General features: G+C 33.6%; 1 protein-coding gene across 1 annotated transcript; it reads right to left on the bottom strand.

The window, feature by feature from the left end:
* On the bottom strand, positions 1 to 14,658 carry LOC124368105 (putative gustatory receptor 28b). Its single transcript, XM_046825380.1, has 10 exons — positions 14,478 to 14,658; positions 13,911 to 14,194; positions 13,084 to 13,173; positions 12,476 to 12,527; positions 10,810 to 10,953; positions 9,872 to 10,016; positions 3,099 to 3,315; positions 1,721 to 1,789; positions 1,450 to 1,539; positions 1 to 63 (listed from the first exon to the last, which is right to left on the bottom strand). Exons 1-10 carry the CDS (start codon positions 14,656 to 14,658, stop codon positions 1 to 3), a joined length of 1,335 nt encoding a protein of 444 aa, XP_046681336.1.
* Between the last annotated feature and the right edge of the window lie 5,128 nt (positions 14,659 to 19,786).

Below are 19,786 nucleotides of genomic sequence, written 5' to 3'. Positions count from 1 at the left end.
TTAGTTCATCTGCGTCTGGAATTGCATCATAATTACCAGGTAAGTTGTGACCGAGCCTGTCATCTGCAACACAATAGGTTATTATGTAGTTAGAAATGTGAATAATGTACAACAATGTAGCATTTATAGTTTAACATAGTTTATGAACAAAAAGAGCTGATCAAATAAGAAAGTTAACGACTAGAAGGGTCGTGGCAACAATCCTTCACAATTCCAGCGAAATTCCCTGTATTTTATTTGTAAAACGTTTCCTTAAACGTCTGTCTCTCCCCATCCATCAACACCCTCACTCCCATAGAAAATCCTAATTTATCAACTTCTCCCTTTGCATTGTACACAAGGTACTAAATACAAGAGGCGTTGGGGTGATAATATGTATAGGGCATTTTGAGGAAAAATTTTATAAAAAGATCAGCCTTAAAGCTATCAGACGAAAAGATATATATATATATATATATATATATATATTTTATATGTTTGGTTATATATTAGCCTTTACAAGAAATTCATATGGATATGAATTAATTACTCACGTTCTTTACAGTTCTTATTTTATAATTTAATTAAATCTTATTAAGTAATGACGCTCATGGACTCAGTAATAATCTAATCATGGACTTCTAGTAATAATCTAATTTTGATGAATTACGTTCGATTATTGGGCCTTTTTGTCATTGTCAGAGTTAAATCTACTTCACTAATTTAATTTATTTCTATGATATATTCATAATTCCCGTTTCTATCGTTTGACACCAAAAACTGTGCAACATGAAATTTGCAGACAGGATCAAATTTTAGCGTTTCGTTTACATATCTTCCTGTAGCCTATTGTATAGTCAAAAGTGGTACCTATGGAAGAGGTACGATGGTAAACATTTGGGCGGGAGAGATGGCACCATCACGATCGACCGATTAGAACAGATTGTAAATAAATAAAATGTTGTTTATACAGATACAGTTGAGATACAAAAATCTCACAAACCTGTGATGGCCATAAAAACTATTATAATAGTGTTTAGTTGTCTTTGGCTTGACCACAAGTAAATATCAAAAGGTTTTTTAACAAGACTAATGTCCTACGATCCTAACATAAACTTAAGTTTAGAAATTATTGTAGTGTATTATTGTTATGTAAGTTCTCCACGCATTAAACATTTAAAATATATTATAAGTTAATTATTTATTGTTTTTATCAAAATTAGCAATTTAAAATATTCTAATTAATATCACAGAATGGTTAAAACAGTGTAAAAGTAAATGCGTTAATGTGGTAACGAAAATCACCATCGACATTTAAAGGATAATAATCACGAGAGGTGAACTTGCCAAGAAGTATACCTTTCCTAAAATTTCGAATTTAGTTACGGAAAGTTAATTTACTAGAACTTTGAAATTGTAATTATTTTGTCTACAAGCTTAAATACTCTCTTTCTTTCTCTTTCTACTTACTGCAACGAGGATAGGACAAGTGATCTGAAACAGACCCATAGCTGAGAATCTTGCATCACGGTGAAGTAACTGGAGTAGGATTTCTTTCATCTGAAAATATACGTTATGTGATTACAATAACAATAACAAATTGTATTTAACAAATATCTAACTGATCTCAATGAATAAATTAAAGTTTATCCATAGTAGATTTTGGAATACGGTACTTAAGTTCCACCAAAGTTAGGAATTGCCGGGAACAGAGATGGGTTTTATTACAAATGTTACTTACACTCTTCTTAAGCGTCTGGTTCATCTTCACATTGATTAGGTCACAGATTATAAACACTGTGGAATCGGCCTACAACATATATACAGAAAGATTTATTTGTAAACCAGATATATTGAAAACAACAACGTTTTTAAATCAACTCTAACTCCAAAAACAGTTAGGATAATGCGAATGGCTATATCCAGACAACGATCTTACCGATTTCGTGACGAGAGTGGAGGCTCGCACTAGGAGAACAACGTGAAACGCCTGTGAAGCAACCCAGACGACAAGGATAGCACATTGTAGAATATTATCTGGGCCAGCATTCAACATAGTTGTGAGGAATATGAAGAGATGGATAACGATATGGATAAAAGACAAGAGTATTGATGCCAGCAACTGCGAAGAGAAGAACAGATTGGACTGATGTACCCCTTCACATAAAAGCCAATAAAGATCCATCAAAATCCGTATTTTAGCGTCACAAGGTGTACTTTCTGCAAAATTAAATCGAGTAAAACTATTATTAATAAAGTACAATTTAATTGTCGGTATGGGGGAAAAGATAGGATCTTTTCTAACCGTTCGAATTGTTTGTGGAATCTCTAGTTGCTTAGGTAATCTCTACTGGAGGGTTTTAAATAAGCTACTCGTATGTGAACCTTTACGTTGATTGAGAAACCAACCGAACTTTGAGACTGTACCCCATGAATGCCACCTGTGAAAATCAAGTAACAGGAGGGATGGGTAATTTCTGCAGGTTTAAACCCCATATATCTCTATGTATTCACATTTTTAGAGTTTCTTTGCACTTGGCAATAATTTAAAGCCTTAGAACCGTACTACTAAACACCAAAGACAGATAAGTTTACTAGGATATCGCTGAAGAAAATGTTCAGTGTTCATTTATAGTATTAGTAATGACAATCGTACTCGTCTTTATTTAACACCGGAAACCAATTAATTGATCAATAATTTTTGAACTAGCAACATACAAAATAAAGAAAGTACGGTTGAGTTCAATTGGACAACAACGAATATACTATTTTCTTTGGTTTAAAAAGTCTAGCTCATGCTAAAAAACATATACTAGTTGTAACAATCTGTTAATATCAAGCTACAAGAAATTATCGTTAAAAGCCGTACCATTAACAAAATTCACACCAAGCTGCCACTTGTTATATCCTGTCGAGTTCCATTTTGTCAGTTCACTTTCGATTCTACTATTGATAATCCTGAACCGTTTGGTGATGCAGGAGCACACCTCAGTGAAATGAAGGAACAATGTCGCTTGCGTATAAAACACTGTGAATCCTGGCACGTATAGGAGGAAAATACATCGCTCATCTAAGAATAAAACTGTTGTGACCAATAGTAAGGCTGTGATAAAAGCTACGACTACAGCCACCTTCAAGAGAACATTAGACTGTGCTACGCTCAACTGGAGAGACCCATCAAATCTGGCCAAAATTTTGTGCAGTTCCACCAAGTTGGGGACGTTTCTCGAGGATCCGGAAAGCACGGCCACTGCCAGTATGATCAGTGTTGCCTCGTCCAGCAACACCGCCATCAGTGACGTGTTGCTCTGGATACGAATCGGCCGGCTGGAGTATCTGCTTTCGAAATCCAAGTATAAAACCAAAAGAGAACATACGGATTGGATCATCACTACAAACAATCCCCACTTGAATAATTTTGGGGAGAAATAGAACAATGGGTGATCTCGGTTTGGTGGCGTATTCAAGCGGTAGAGCTCCAAACACTTGTCCGAGAAAAAGAACCTCCTCAGGTAGATAGGGCATTGAAGGTTTTTAACAATGATTAAGTTTCACTTTACATACGAGAAGAAGTACTTCTATAAGGCATTACGTGGTTCACTGTTGATTTCATTGATGTTCAACTTAATGTAATGAATGAGTGTGAAAATTGGCAGAGCAAACAAACTATCCTTTACCATTCTGGTAACAAGAACCTTATTTATGATATTTGCTTAACATAAGAAGTGTGTTGTGTAATGTTTAAGCGGGAATAATAATTCTACTGTACAACTCACATCACACTTATGTTTATCCGTAGCTGGAGGGAGTATATTCACTATGTTGAACGTTTATCCAAGAGTACCAAATATACATTTGGTTTCAACATTAACACAAAGTAGTATCGATAAGGGGTTAATAAAAATGGAGAAATGTGTCGTTTGGTTTATTTCATCCATCACCATAGACTTCTTTAAGAATATTTTAAATTACAAACTTAGGGATTTGTTACTGATTTTAGGTACGCATCAAATACAAAAGAAGACAGTCGTAAAAACCCGTATTGTTTCTTTAAACACGTTATGAATATAGCCTTAATGAACATAATGACGCTTAATATTATACAGTAATGAATAAAAAAGTACAATAAATTTTCATTTTAAACGGCAGATTAGTTTTTAATATCGATGTAGAACGCAAAATACTTAGGTGATGAAAAATAATCATATTTACTTATTCATTTCCTTTCAACGGCAATACAAAATTTGAATATCTTCAATAACAAGATGGCCACACATAAAGTATTATTAAAGATAATAAACATATAATAACAACAATTATAAATTCCAAAATACGAGAGTTACAAGTCTTTAATACATTCAAAGTTACAACAGCAATACTATATAGTGACAGATATTCAGACCTAGAAACAAAATTACTAAAGAGCTGATAACAAGATTAAAAACGTTTTCTTTTCTCTTTTTTTCTTTCTTGTCTTTTTTTTTTGGAGGGAGAGGGGAGAGGCAGGAAAGGAAAATGTTAACAAGTTGATAATAAAATATACATCGAAAATAGTAACAACATTCAATAAAAAGATAAACTATACTCTGATAATAAGATAGATACATCCCTATGCATTTTTCGTTGCATGGTAGAAACTATAACGATATAAGATTCACAGATAGGCATCCACTATACATACATGGAGAAAAATAATTTTAACTAATACTGTACTGTAATAAATACTTATCCGTGAGGAGTAAGTATGAAGTCGTTAATTATGCAAGTATAATATGATGTGCCATCCAACACTACTAACATTGTTTGCTACTTGAAACGTAGTCGTTGCTCGCAATCTTGTAGCAGGAAAGAAGTAATTATAAATATATTAAAGAGGCATATAAAACTTGTTATATATTGTGTACACTCCGTCCTCAAAATCGGCGCACAGCAGTGGCTCTGCCGCACAACAGTTCTGCCACACAACATTTCTGCCACACAATCCTCAAATGGAACCAAGGGCTATTCTTCTAGAAAGCCATTCTAACCTCAAAACTAAAGATTCATGAAAGTCACCATTAGTAGAAGCCCTGTACACTGATGAATAAACAATACCATACTAACCTTCTCCTCATATTTCAATCCAATGGTGTTGGTTTTTTTTTTTAAAAAAAAGAAGAAAAGGAAAATGGTCTAATAAACAAGAAAATGGCATTTACTTGTTATTTTTTTTGAAACATTTACTACCGATAATCAATAAGATGAACGTATTGCTTCAAGACAAGCGTATTTACCAGAGGCTATAATTAGGCTACAAATCATGTACTGTATTAATAGACGTCTATGACAGCTGAGGATAGCGTCTAAGCTTATCATTTCAGGGTTCCCGGCTCGATCCCATTGTGGGGAACAAGCTTGCAAAATCGTATGAGACTAGTCGGAAGGAAGGAGGCTTATATTTTAAGTAATTGCAGTGCAAGCAAGGTCCAAATAGCCTACGCTTGGAAAGGTAATTGCAGGCAAGTACTTTTTATCATCACTTAATGGAATTCTCCAGTTGAGTGAGGTGGATAATCAACAAGGAAGGATAACAAGGAGGAATAAAGAAGTATACCTTTTATAGAGTTTTAGTCAAACCAAACCATCAATCTTTATTTGCATTGTCAAAGTTCGATCTATGTTTTTGGCTCATATTTTTAGGCTTATAACATTAAGAATAATAATTGTTAACACCATATTTATTTAGTGTAATGTTTTGATTATTCCAGATTCTTTAAAACTATTTCCCATCCATTCCACTGATTCAAGCTAAGTAATAAGGTAATTTACAGAGTGTGCATCATTAGACAATTTCAGATGTAAGGTCTTTAGAGAACCTTGAGTGTTGATTTTAGCTCATTTAATCCATTCGATTTAAAAACAAATCGTAAATACATTAACTAACAAAAAAATGGGTGATGAATGATCAAAGTCAATATGATCTAATCGTAGAGTGTACGAGAGTATATTAATCTACAGAAAACGCAGTAACTATTTAAAACAGGCTTTGATCACCGGTACGCAGGGTATAGTTTAATTACTATCCTCCAGCTTAACGTTTTCAACCAAGAGATTGGTTTTAGATCCTCATCAAAATGATTTATATAACTTCTATTGTGCATTCGTTGTTACTCTTAAGTGAATACAATAATGTTACTCTTTAAAGAAGTGCTTTTTATTCCTAATATCAATATCTTAATTGAAGGACTGTAAAAAACATTGTTTAATTAATCTAAAATGTTTAAACTTAGTCGTTTTGCAGAAGATATGAATATAAAGAAGGTAAAAATAATCTTGAGTCTATTTTCAATCGACCAAACACATTACTTATAATTCTGCATGGAGAGATTTCAGTCATTAGATAGAGTTGAGATGTTCACAGTAACTCATGATGGAGCCCGACCCGGATCTCGCGTCTGGATCAGAATTACCAGATATGTTGTGGCTGAACCAGCAACCTGAGGACAAACAATGTAATAACCATACCATTAACGAACTTTAGTATCCTGCCCTAATTATTAAGGACAAGAATATGAGATGTATGAGATATGAGATGAGAATATGAGAGATGTATAAAATGTATGTGCTAAAATATGAGGTAAATCTTCTTATACGTAGAGTATTTTAACTGCGATTTACTGTTAAACTGTGATTTACTGTGTGGTTGCGATTATGTTTTCCACAAAATAAAATAATTTTTTTATTCAACGTTTTATAAGATTTGAAGTATTCTTAAAATACGAGTGTAGTAGAGTTTAATTTTTTTTAACAAAAACCAAGATTGCATTAGCTGTTTTATGAAAATGCAGTAAATATAGATGATTTGATTTGACCAAAGAGAGTTTTTGAAATATACTTGTCATGTTTTAATGAGCTTATCGTAGTACATCTTTGAACTGAGTTTCTTCCTACACAATACACAAAAAATATTTTATATTAGTCAACAGCAGTAAAACGGTATCAGTTTTAGAGTTTTAAATATTACTATTAATTCCCATATATCCAGGAAAGTTAAAATAACAATGACCACAGGGTTACAAGCATTTGCTGTTAAAACCAGTTGTTTAAGCCAGAAACTACTATGTTGAGACTGATATAAGTAAATTTCTTAATGTATGTTACGTTATTATACATTGTAATAAAAATCTCAACTATTTTTTATTTTACAGTGTTTAAAATTAATAAAATTTGGTCGTTTTCCTAATCTGAATCTGAATATCTTTTGAAAATGGTGGCAACACTAACTTTTCCTCAAAGTGACAAAAGTAAAATTTTGTGCAAAACCGTAGAATTTAATTCATTAGTTAAGAACCATACACGTACTCTCCAAATATTAATAATGCAGTCTGTTGTAATGTAGATTCTTAAAAATGTACATCATTGTCTGAATTTTTTGGCAATAAATCATAGTTATAAGTAAATAATTCGTGGGAATAAAGGTGCACCAACCAGTTTAGAGCAATGATCATAATGTTTCAATCTGGTAATTAAATAGAGCCTTAACACAAATCAAGTTTAATCTTTAATTTCAGTGGTACACTTCACATCAAAATCTTACTATTCCTGAAATATTTTCAGCCTCACTGTAGAAAGCGTTTTAAGTTAACTGAGGTTAAGCCTAAATAATTAGATTATAGCCATGGACCGGGCGCGTTAGCCAAGAACTAAGAACTTACGAACTAAAGAACGAGCAACTTACAGACACCAAAATCCTGTTGTCAATTTGGAACAAGCCGAATGCAGAGAACTTTGCATTGTGGTGCATTAGCTGCAGCAAAAACAAATCCAACTGAAATCAAACGAGTAAAATAAAAAACTAAAAAAAATGAAAACTAAAAATATAAAAGTCAGTGAGCTTATATTCTACAATTTCAAACATATATTCTAAAGGCATCTATCTGATGATTCTTATTTTATCTCATTGTCGATAATTAGTGTTAGCTTGACCTTGAGAATATCATAACTGATCAAAATTCTTTTTATAATTAGACCACAAGTTTTAGAAAAAACCAATTTGATGCATCCAGAAGTGTTACTTATGTTGTACTGAACAGAAATTAACTATATAGAATTATTTAGTTATATTAATGCGAATTATCATGCAGAGACCTTATATTAACAGATTTGTTATAAATTACAATGCTATAAATGGGGGGTTGATTAAAATTGATAGTTGGAATGAATAATTTCTTTTCAGACTTTAAAACATATCCTTCATTGCTCTTATATTTTAATTCTAAACTACCCAGATTTTATGGTACATGAAATGTGTAACTCATGAAATAAAACTTTGATATGTGGTTTGTTTAATATAGGTAAGAGAAAATAAATTATATATTTGGAATAGTTAATTCAATATTAGGCCTAAACTTCTCGAATCGAAAGGTATCATATAATGGGTTTCATTGTCATTTAGTGGAGTTATTGTTATATATAAGAATTTCACTAAAAAAATCAAATGTATAAATTACATGCTCTTTTAAATGTTGATCCATGTTTCTTTTATTCAGTCTACACAAGATTTGCGCCGTTTCATTCACCTGAAAAAAAGGAAACAATATAAAAATTACAAGTCCAAATCTAATAAACTTTATATACTATATGTATGAGTTTCTTTGTAAACTAATAATATTATATTATATTATTCCTTTGCAGGTATATCTGAATCATAGGGTAAGCTTTCCAGAGCAAACAGGCAAATACAACTTCCAAAATATTGATTAGTAATTGCATTTATGGGTATACAGTATATGTAAAATGGAATCGCACATATTTAAAAGAAGCCTTTAAAGGCAGCAATACATCTGTACGAGATAAGATACAGGAATAATTATCATATAGAATATAGTTATCGACAAAATAGAATTTCTGGTTTTAAAATCCTACTTTTACATGTTAGAGTGAAGTTTATTTACAGTTTACCCAAATCAGTTAAACAATAGAAACGAATCCTAATAGTTGTAGAACATGTCTGAAATATTTGTTGGAATGAAAGTGTGAAAGAGTCTTTGATAGTCCCTGGGAAAGGTAGTTGGAATAGAAAGAGTACTGGGTTAAATGTATTTTCTTTACCTGAGTGAATGTGTATATCATTATAATGATAATTACGCCACGCTTAAAATGATCATTGTTAAACTGTGTACTGCAATAATATAATTATTAATGTATTGCGAAACATAGGTACTTTTCTGTTTTATTTTTGCAAGGGATGTTCAATATTTTTAAAATAACCTTATGGTTTTGAAAGACATCATATGTACTCCCTGAGTTAATATGCACTTTCTATTTTGTGTGCAGAAGGTCCATCCACCTTCTGACCACTTGACTGTGAACAATGTTTACGCCAGCGACTCTATCTACAATCCAGACTAATATAGATATTCTGTTTCAATCATTTCCATATATCTTAGCTGCTCTAGATAATGTCATACTTTAATCCTGTCTCATAGCTCTGGAGTCCTCCAAGATAGCTTCAAATTGATACGCCCTTCCACCAATCAAAGGTCACTGTACGCCTGAAGTTTCTACTTCGTGTTGTTTTATTTTTTCGGCCATCATTAAGCTCCAGTTTGTCCTTACCATTTTCTCTTTTGAGTCGAAACTTTGAAAATTCACCCAGTATAGTCCATAGCTACCTAACTACATCTCTGGCAAAACATAATGTTGATATCATCTAATAAAAACCGCTTTACTAAATAAATGTAAAGTTTGACAGTTTATTTCATAGATACTCACAGCTTTCGTGAGCTCTGTACTTGATTTTAAAATCACGGCCAAGTGAGCATTATAAATGACTACCATCAATAAAAGAATAATTGCTTTCATAGTTTCATTGGAAACAGGCTCAGGCCTGAAATTTCTAATGAAATAGTACAAAAATATCGTGGCGTGAGAGAACGCAGACAACATGGCGGCTAGGAGCTGGCTACTGTAGAAGGTATTAGCCTGATAGACAGCAAGGCACAGTTGCCAGTAGAGGTCTGTCAAAAACTTGAAATGTTGGACGGATGAAGAACATCCTGCAATAAACCAAACATGTATTAGTTGGTGTTCATAATACACTAAGCAATGCTTATTTATAGTATCGTCAGTTTTAACTTAAAGCTTGAGTGTTATACCACTTTATAATAAAGTACATGTACATGTACAATGGCTGTAAACATACACTTTTGACAGATTTTCTTGAACGTGGCAACAAGGCAAACTCTACATTGGCGTTGCAAATATAGTTCACTTGAACCAAAAGCGCTTATACACGGGCAAAGCTTATGAAAAGCACGCAAAGCCGCGGGAACAGCTAGTATCTTATACAATAAAAAGTCTAAATCTTATTAATTATTTTAGACTTCCTGTAATCTAGCTATTCCAGCTTTATATTTAGATGGCGTAATAGTTTGGTTTCCAGAATTACCAGACTTCTGATTTAATTCTTGTATGGATAATGATGAGCAAGCTCATTTGTTGATTTTGAAAGGATGAAATTTGAAAGTGAATACTGGATTTCAACAGAAGTATGAGATTTGTAAGTTCGAGATTGCCATAGTTGGATTCTACGAAAAAATATGCCACTGCGAACAAAATTGTCCTAAAACAATTTGGATTGCCTCAACGAAAAAAACCTTTCATCTCTAATTGTTACCATTGGTCACCGGGCTTTTGATGTTATTTGCATTACAATGGAATTAATTAATGATTGATTGCATTGTGTTCAGCACCACAAGTTAATTGACACAATTTTTATACAAATTTAGTCACTTTTGGTGATATAAATAATTTAATTTTAAATATTTGTAAGAATATTAAACAAATTACCTGCATCCGGTTTGGTCTTGCTGATAATTTTTCGACCAATTTCACCCCTGCTATTAGTAATCTCTTTCTCGATCTTATTATTGATAACCTTGAACCTCAGCGTGATGACCGTGCAGAGATGACTGAAGTGTAGGAGCATCGCAGCTTGAGAACAGTGCAAAGTCAGTGATGGAATGTATATTGCAAAATTGTTGTATTCACTCATGAAGAATATTGTGCAGAGAACTATAAATATTGTCATTAACAGAACCGTAAAGATCACCCTGCGTCTAATCTTTTGGTCCTTTGTCTTCATCCGAAGAGCATGGTCGTACTTTTGCAAGGTGCTTAGGCATTTCAGAAATCTCGGATAGTTTCTGGCAGAGTTTACTAATGAAACGATTGCCATTACATTGAGTGTGATTACATCAAGGAAAACCACGCATGTGGAAGTGTCACTTCTCATTCGAATAAACTCTCCCGCTTGTTTACCTGTATGATCTATATACAGAGCAATGCATGACATTGACATTTGAAATACCAACAAGATAAAGCCCCAAGTAAATGCAGTTAGAGAAAATTCGAGGTTTTTTGTGTATTTTAGAATAACCCACATACTTCAGAGGCAATGACCCAAATACAACACTGAATATAAGAATTTCCTTCGGCAAAAACTTCATTTCGTCTCCAACAAGTTGTCTCAGAGCAAACGGACTTGGAAAGGAAACAACGTTTATGGCAGCATTTATTTGTTAGTTCAATACATTCAATACCCGGGGTGACTTTTTCAATAATGCATATTTTCCTACACGTGAGCCTAGTCAACGTTTATGAGTACTAGAGATAATGTTACTGTACTTGTGTACACAGTTATCTGCCATGCATAGCAAATCTATATGCAGTAATCTCAAATACGAAAACAAGTTTGTTTTTGTGTTCGCTATATGAGTTACCAGGATATTATATATGGTTGAGCGTTTAATTAGTAATAAATTTTAATTTATCTATCTAGCGAAATATAGGGATTACAATAATCACAAACTACATTTTCAATTAAAAGTTCAAGTTTTATTTTTCAAACAAATATAATATAAGTTAAAAAAAAACATCTTCATTTACATTACAAATAATTGAATTTAAATCGTAAAACGTAAATAAATACTTCCCTTGTAAAGTATATTATTAAAATTATAGAAACGAAAACCTTATCAGTAACCATAGAACTCAGATTCAAAATAAAATTATATGTTCGTAATAACATGTATTTTTAATATAAGGTTCACACAATTTTTTGTCATTTTGCTATAAACCTTTCTTAAACTTAATTAACTCATGTCAACGGCATAAACCAAATCGAATATTTCTGAACATTTTCAAAAACTAATAGATTTTGGTATTACACCTTACAATCCTATTCCAACTATTTCCTGGACCAGTATATAGTACATATGCACAACAAATTCAGTTATTGGCAGAGCGTAAGTAAAGTTTCTCTTTAAACGTTTTCTTACACAGAAAACCTACTACAAATATTCATTAATTCACTTTATCTAGAATATAATTCGGCAATACAGAAACTTTCCGTTATCAGTTTTACATTTCAAAGCTAGTTTTCACCCATTAGATTTGAACGGGTTTAGGTGAGTCGTCCTTGAAACCCGATCTTTACAAACGATTACCTATTTACGTGTTTGGAACTGTACCAGAATCACTAGATATGTCGCCATTGAACTCGCCATCTGAAAATAAACAATCGTAATATCAGTTGTCTCATGGAACTACACCTGAATCAATAAATATGCTGACTATAAACTCGCTACCTGAAAAGAAATAATCTTCTGATGTTACCTCATGGTACTATTTCTGAATCACTTTGATGTGTCATCAATAAACTCGCCATCCGAACATCTCATGAAACAATACAACGAAATATGTTGAAACTAAACTCTTCTATGGAAATAAACGATCGTCTAATTTTTTTTCCTGGGCTGTACTAGAAATACTAGATAGGTCATTACCAAACAGACTTCTGGTCAACTAACACTTTACTGGTTACCAGGCATTGTACGAAAGCTTAGTGTATTCAGTGTAATGGGTATCTGGTATTATTGGTACGTTGGATAAGTATGTTAATTTAATATTAGAAAGATCTGGTAGATTGTTTTGAGGTTTATGTAGGGTTATTGAGATTGTAAACTGATGCGGCTTCATTTAATACTTACGGAGAGTACAATTGGCTCGTGAGGATCAAGTTTTTACCAATAGACAGCCTATTGATTAAGGAAGAAAACTTACCGAAATCAAAATGTCGTTGCCGAACTGGAAAAGACCCAGAGCAGAAAAGTTTGTGTTCTGATGAAGCAACTTGAGCAAGAAAGTTTCCAGCTGGAATAAAGAAGACGTGAGTTTTTAACTGCCATAGATGTAAAAACAGATTTTCAGCATTTTAATTGAAGAACCAAAGCTACCATAAAAGATCAAGTTTAAATCTATAATATAATAATTAAAACTTAGATGATTTCATAGATACGTTAAGAAAGATTTAGAATTTAAATTATTTTGTAATTATATGTTTATGCACATACATAGTAATATTCTACTCATACAAACTGTTTACATAAAATACTTTGGTTGATACTTTTGTAATACATGATAATGATACTTACGTGATCAATAACTTGTAAGTTTAGTTTTTGATTGATTAATTTACACACCGTTGGAGCAGTAGCATTGGCCTGAAAGCACGGAAATGTTAGTTTCAATTTAAACCCCATTATTTAGTATTAAAAAGTACGTTTCTATACTAGTATGGGCCGGTACTTTGTAAAACAAATTATGAAAGCGAATTTGAATTTATTTTACTAAATATTTAGATTATGTTATGCTCATAAATACGTGGTGGTGAAAGGCGTGCAAGGTAGGTATCAATCATTATTTTGGCGTTGAAATCCAGAGAGTCTTACTCATGTCTGTTATTTGGTTTGGAGAGTAATTTACAACCCAATCTAGTATTGGTTCTAACATAACCACTTTTTTCGGCCTATTCATAACTTAAAAAATAAGTGTTAAGGGAAAATGAATTAGTTATTACATTCGAGCATACGTAAAACAAGGTAACTTACTGAATTAGCTACAGACGCACTAGACCGCGCCATGAAAACCAAGCAAGATATCTGAAGGATGACCCACGTTCCAAGGGTGACCACCTGATTAAGAGGGGGTGGCCCTGTAGTTGACGCCACGACACTAATGAAGTAGTAGAAGTGAACAGTGACGTGGATCATCAGGGACAGAGTGATCATAAACAGCTGACTGCAGAAGAAGATGTTGGCGTGGTTCACAGCCCCACACAGTAACCAGTAGAGATCGGTCAAAGTCTCCAGCTTTGATATAGAAAGTGGATCTCCTGAAAGAGGACCACTATGAACATTTGACTCCCGAAGTTAGAACCCCAAATGCATCTTAATACAAAATATATTGCCCATTGCTAAATATCATGTAATTCATATTCGCTACTTGTCGGAAAATTAAAAACACAAATACTGAGCTCGTACTTAATTTTTATCACAGAAATGACACTTTTACAAAAGATTGTCGTTGCCAACGATGGCAAGTGTGCAAGCTCCTATTAGTCTTACAAATAATCTATTCTCTTAGCCTTTATCTAAAACTATTCTAAAAAAAATTACCCGTAGTGGTTTCAACCCTGGGTAAAGATTTTTCGAATCCATCCAGTACCATTTGAGCCAGACTTTGGTTTTTCACTTCCTTGGCAATTTTGTCTGTAATGATCTGGAAACGTTGAGTGAAGCAGTGGCACACATGGGTGAACTGCAGGAATAGAGCAGCCTGTGCATGATAGGTTGTCATTGCCGGAACATACAAGATCGTTTGAACACTACTGTTGAAGTAAACAGCTGTCAGAGCTTCAATTACAGTGAGTAATATACCAATAGAGATAACTCTTAATTTGACATGGGATTTATAGAGACTTCCTTGGAGTCCTTTATCAACCCTCTGCAAGATATTGGATACTTCTATAATGTTCTCACGGTTTCTGACCGAACTGACAAAGATTACTATCGAAGTGGCACTCAGACCTATGATGTCCAAGGTGACTGTAAGAACTGATGTATTATTGTACATGCGAATAGGATTGCCTTCTTGTTTACCCAAATAGTCCAAAGTTATTCCAACGTATGACACAACATTTTGGAATGTGACGAGAATTAAACCCCACAAGAAAAATCCAAAAGAGAAATCCATTCTTATGTTACGTTTTTTTGTCACATTATATTTCAACGACAAATAACCGAACAATTGGCTGAATACGAGAATAGGCCTAGGTAGAGCTTCCATTGTTAAACAGTCTCATATGATACAAGACAACGGAAATAATGTACTGCAGGTCCATTTGTCTGGAACATTTCCACCAAACCAGTCAATTTAAACAACTAACAATGAGCTTGTTATTCTTTCAAAGACATCTTCTTCTTGCACACTACTAAAGACAAGAAAGACTTTGTTTTCTTATTCCACAGTAGAAAACAAAGGTGAGATCCAATCTATGTAAGTGTACTATGTTAAAGAAACAAATCGATTATTGATCTGTTATAGTGTCTTGTTGTCACATACAAAATTACGGAGAGACCCTTCCAACGAATCCAAACTACATAATATTTTACAAAAACTTCAAAATAGTTTATCATTATGAAGTGGATAAAATAAAGGTAAAGGTTTGTAAGTAAATGCAAACTCTATTTGAATCGGGTCATGCTAAAAAGGGGATCAGTCTTCAAGGAACAGTTTTCGGAAAACTAAAAAAAACTGTTTTCTAGAGTACAAAAATAGTTCAAGAGCAATTATTTTTTTAAATATACAACATTAGACCATACATAATTAAATGAAACTATGGTAAAAGACAGAAAAACAATTTTTACATACTAAAAAAAAATTATATAAAGTGCTTGACTTATCCCCTTTTTAGCATGAAATTGGGAATAAATGATCAAAATGTTTGTTTTTACACTCAAATTATTGAAATATCATTGTTAAATGTGTGTCATACTGTAAAATAGTACATAGGTTAACTCCAAATGAGTTATTTTTTAGTCATCAAAGTCCTCATGTTCTTCTTCTGTAGTGGGCCACATATAAATTTCACTGTACCACTCTTCAAATTCTATGGGGATGTATTGTCGAAGCTTTATTATGTCATTAAAGTTTTAGCTTTCTTCAATGGTACTTTTCCTTCCAAATAGGCAGTTTTATCAGGGAGCTGTAAAACAGGCCTTCCTTGCCCTGTAAGGTTGAAAGTATGGCTTAATTCCGAGTCAATGAACGGGCGTGCAACAACTTTCCCAGGAAACTCACTTCTGTAAGTGTAGTGCATAAAAGAACTGATTGAGAAGAGTATTTTCTGTTGTTTGTGGGTGTTTCTACCTTTAGTTTCTTCAGATACAACTTTTTTTTATAAAAAACAGGCCACCAACTTTTAAAGTCCAGAATTTGTTGGGTTGTTACTTTGTGGGACAACAAACTTTTCAGTTCTTGCTCGATTTTAGAATTAAAGTCTGATATCTGATCCACATGTATAGTCCTATCATTTTTTCTCAACTCACGTTTTATGATGCCTGAAGTCCCTGTCACAGGGCAGAAAGGAATGGCCTCTAAATTGGGTAATACTGCTCTACCTGCCTTGTCGAACAGTTTGAGTTCCGTTATGGCGGAAAGAAATCTGATAGTGGGTGATTTTATTCTGGCCCAGCAAGTTGTCAGAATAAAGGTGAAGCTCATTATACTGCTTGTCAAGGTGATTTAAATAATGTAATAAAAATGAACATACTTCATTCGGTCCTTTATTCGCAGTCCCCTGGTGGTAGAGATATATATCTGCTTTATTAGTTTTTAAGTTATGGATACAAAACAGATTTACATGAAAGCTGCCGTAAATAAAAAGTTTCTTTCTTTTGGACCGGTATCTTTGGAATTTGCACATTTGCATGAAATCAAAAGACAAAACACAAAATGTTGTCATTTTGTTTGTCCTCAGTATCGGTTTTTATTTTTACAAAAGAATTTTTTTGTTTTGCGCTTGTGAACATGAAGTTCTGCTTGCGCACACCTTTTGGCTGCATCATTCAGATGTGGGCTTTTTAGTTTTATTCTCAACTCTTCGCAAACACAGACAAATATCTACTTGAGGTCTCCCCAAATTTTAGATTGTAGTGTTCATTTAAAGAAATTAAAGAAGAAAGTAAGTCCGACAGTTTTCCAGTGGATATTTTTCCTTAAAAAGGCTGTACATCGTCTTAATATTAAGAGTTGCGTCCAAGTACTTTATTGGCCTTTTGCCCAGGTAGTGGCTTTCTTTAGTTGGAAAACTCTCTATATGTTCCCGTATTTTAAGTTTGGTTTCTTCTGACATAGATTTTTTTTACATGTAATCCCCTTTTGTCCACTGGACTTTTACCGAACATTTTAATGCTCTAATCCTTTCAACCCTTTTCTTTGTCACACTATGTAATGATAAAAAAGCCTTGAAAACATACCTGCACTTCCGTCTGTACCAACCATTACATGATATGTAAATGCTGCACAGTTTAGTTCGAGCATCTTCTGTTCTTGGTCGCCTATGCTTTATATCGTTCACATCTATAAGGGACTGTAGAAACAAGTCTTGCTGGTCCTTTAGTGTTCAGGGTTTAAAAAATGGTTCAAAACATCTACTTGATCTTCTTCAGTGACAGCCTCCATGCAGTTCTTCCTCTTGCAGCTGAAACAATACAAAAAAGGTTATAGCCTAAAAACCTGTAAAAAATATAGGAAAACTGGGTGAAGTAGGCCTACTTTATCTGTACAGCAACCCCAATAGTTTTATTAGTAAAGAGTATTAGAACATACGTTTAAGTTACTTTAGACTAATGTAGGAATAGGGCTAGGAATGAACAAAGATAACCTAGTCCATGTAAACTAGATTGTAAACAACATAGGTAGCCTAAGTGAACTTCAACACAATTTTGTAAATGTTTCATATAAAACTACAGGTTTTAAAATAAAATTGACTTGCCTGCATGGTAATCCCGGTAGTTTTCTTTGTACTAAGTTTCCTTACTATCGAAAAATTCTTCACCTTGTAGTCTAGCAGCTTTTGTTTATTTCTCTTCCACAAATCTTTGTTTGCCTTCCCTTTCTTCCTTGATTACATTCGATATTTTCTTCACTTTCATCTTCAATCATTTTTCACCGTGCTTAAGCAAATCAATTAAAAAATATTTCCTTTTAAAAGCTGTGATTGTATGCGAAATGATCAAAATCAACATTCGTTTTGTAGGTTAGGTTCTAGGTAGCGAACTAGCGAGTAGTGATCCGTGTGACAGCTGGCTGGCTTGTTGACTCCACACCCAAATTGTGCTACAAGGGGATCAGTCAGTGACTGAGCTCCTTTTAGCATGAATTGATTACGTCTATGCACTGTGTTTCTGTAGTAACCATGCATCAGACTGATCACCTTTTAAGCGTGAAAAGATGTAATTTGGTCCTAGGAATACAATTTCATTGTTATCTCAATTTTCATATTTTTTGACTGATCCCCTTTTAGCATGACCCGATTCATTTAGTGATAATTACTCTTAAATTGATGTAAACGCCAAGGAATATTATAATTATTATCTACCTTAAAGTGGTTACACCTTGCAGTTTCACACAGTAGTTATGTGTAGAAAACTTTGGTTGCTCCACCGTGCTTAAAGGTCATGTCTAAGATATCGCAGTGCACTTGATGAGACAATGAGAATACATCTTCACCTAAATAACATTATACTTTGTATTCTAGTCTAAATGTCTCTGATGTCGAAACAATGTAAAGAGTTCTTTTTGAGGTTCTTCTCTCTCCGACCTTTTTCGGACCTCTTCAGACGAACATGACTCCTGTATGATATTACTCATAAAACTAAATGTAATATTAATTATGTTATCATTCCATGTTCTCTTAGCTAATTACTCTCGATCGTTGTATGAGGTTTTTGTCTTCTTTGGGTGGACTGTTTAGAATAAATTAACATGTTTTATTTATGTCTAGCTTTTTATTAATCATACATGATCCACAAAAATATTGAACAATTCCAGACTCTGGTATTCAAGTCTATGACAGCGTCAGATTTGAGACGGTGCACTTAGAGGAAGATGAACTGGAGCTAAACTCAATATTCACACTGAATTAACCTTTCCCTTCTTAACTACACCATTGTACTGTAGAATGGTTTTAACATTAGCACTACCTAATAAAGAACCTTGCACTGAAATTGGCTGAGCTGCGGCAAATTGTTGTCAAATAAAGCTAATGTTGCTTTGATCGTTCTTGAAGAAATACAAACCTTTTGATCATAAAAACGGTTGAGTCCCATCTTGTTAAAACATCTCGTGCCATCTTTTCGAGTTATTTCTGGGCCATTGTTTTTTTTACCAACTTTAAACTTTTCAATGAGAATCAGCAAGACATTCAGCAAACTTTGTCGGAATCCAACTTTTGGAAAAACTTTTGTCTACCTGGCAAAACGTTGCTTTTGTAGACACTAGAAAGCCTTCAACTTCTACAATACTAAAAGGTTGGAAATTTCTACTACTCTAATACTCGTAGTAGAGGAGTGGGAACCATTTAACCGAATCATTGAGGATCACTCCTCACTGTTCAGTTAACGTCAGTGACTGTGCAAACTACTCCTAGCAGAGGAGGAGAAACCATTTCACCAAATCACCGCTTTGCAATCACAGTTCCAACAGTGATTTTCAAGTATCGGTGAAAATATCAGTGCCATGATTTTGGTCTTAACATTAAGCTCAATGATAAAACATGAATTAATGTGAATAAAGGACGAAGACCAAAAGAAGTTCTCAGCTTCATACCTCATTACAACTAGCTGTCACGCGCGGGTATCACTACATGCGTTGGTATTTACAGATTTATCAGGGGGCACTTAGATATCTTATAAAAATAGCA

This window comes from Homalodisca vitripennis, chromosome 8 (assembly GCF_021130785.1).
Source record: "Homalodisca vitripennis isolate AUS2020 chromosome 8, UT_GWSS_2.1, whole genome shotgun sequence".
Taxonomy (NCBI): domain Eukaryota; kingdom Metazoa; phylum Arthropoda; class Insecta; order Hemiptera; family Cicadellidae; genus Homalodisca; species Homalodisca vitripennis.
The sequence above is the reverse complement of the archived record's forward strand: the minus strand, read 5'-3'. Positions and strand labels throughout refer to the sequence as shown.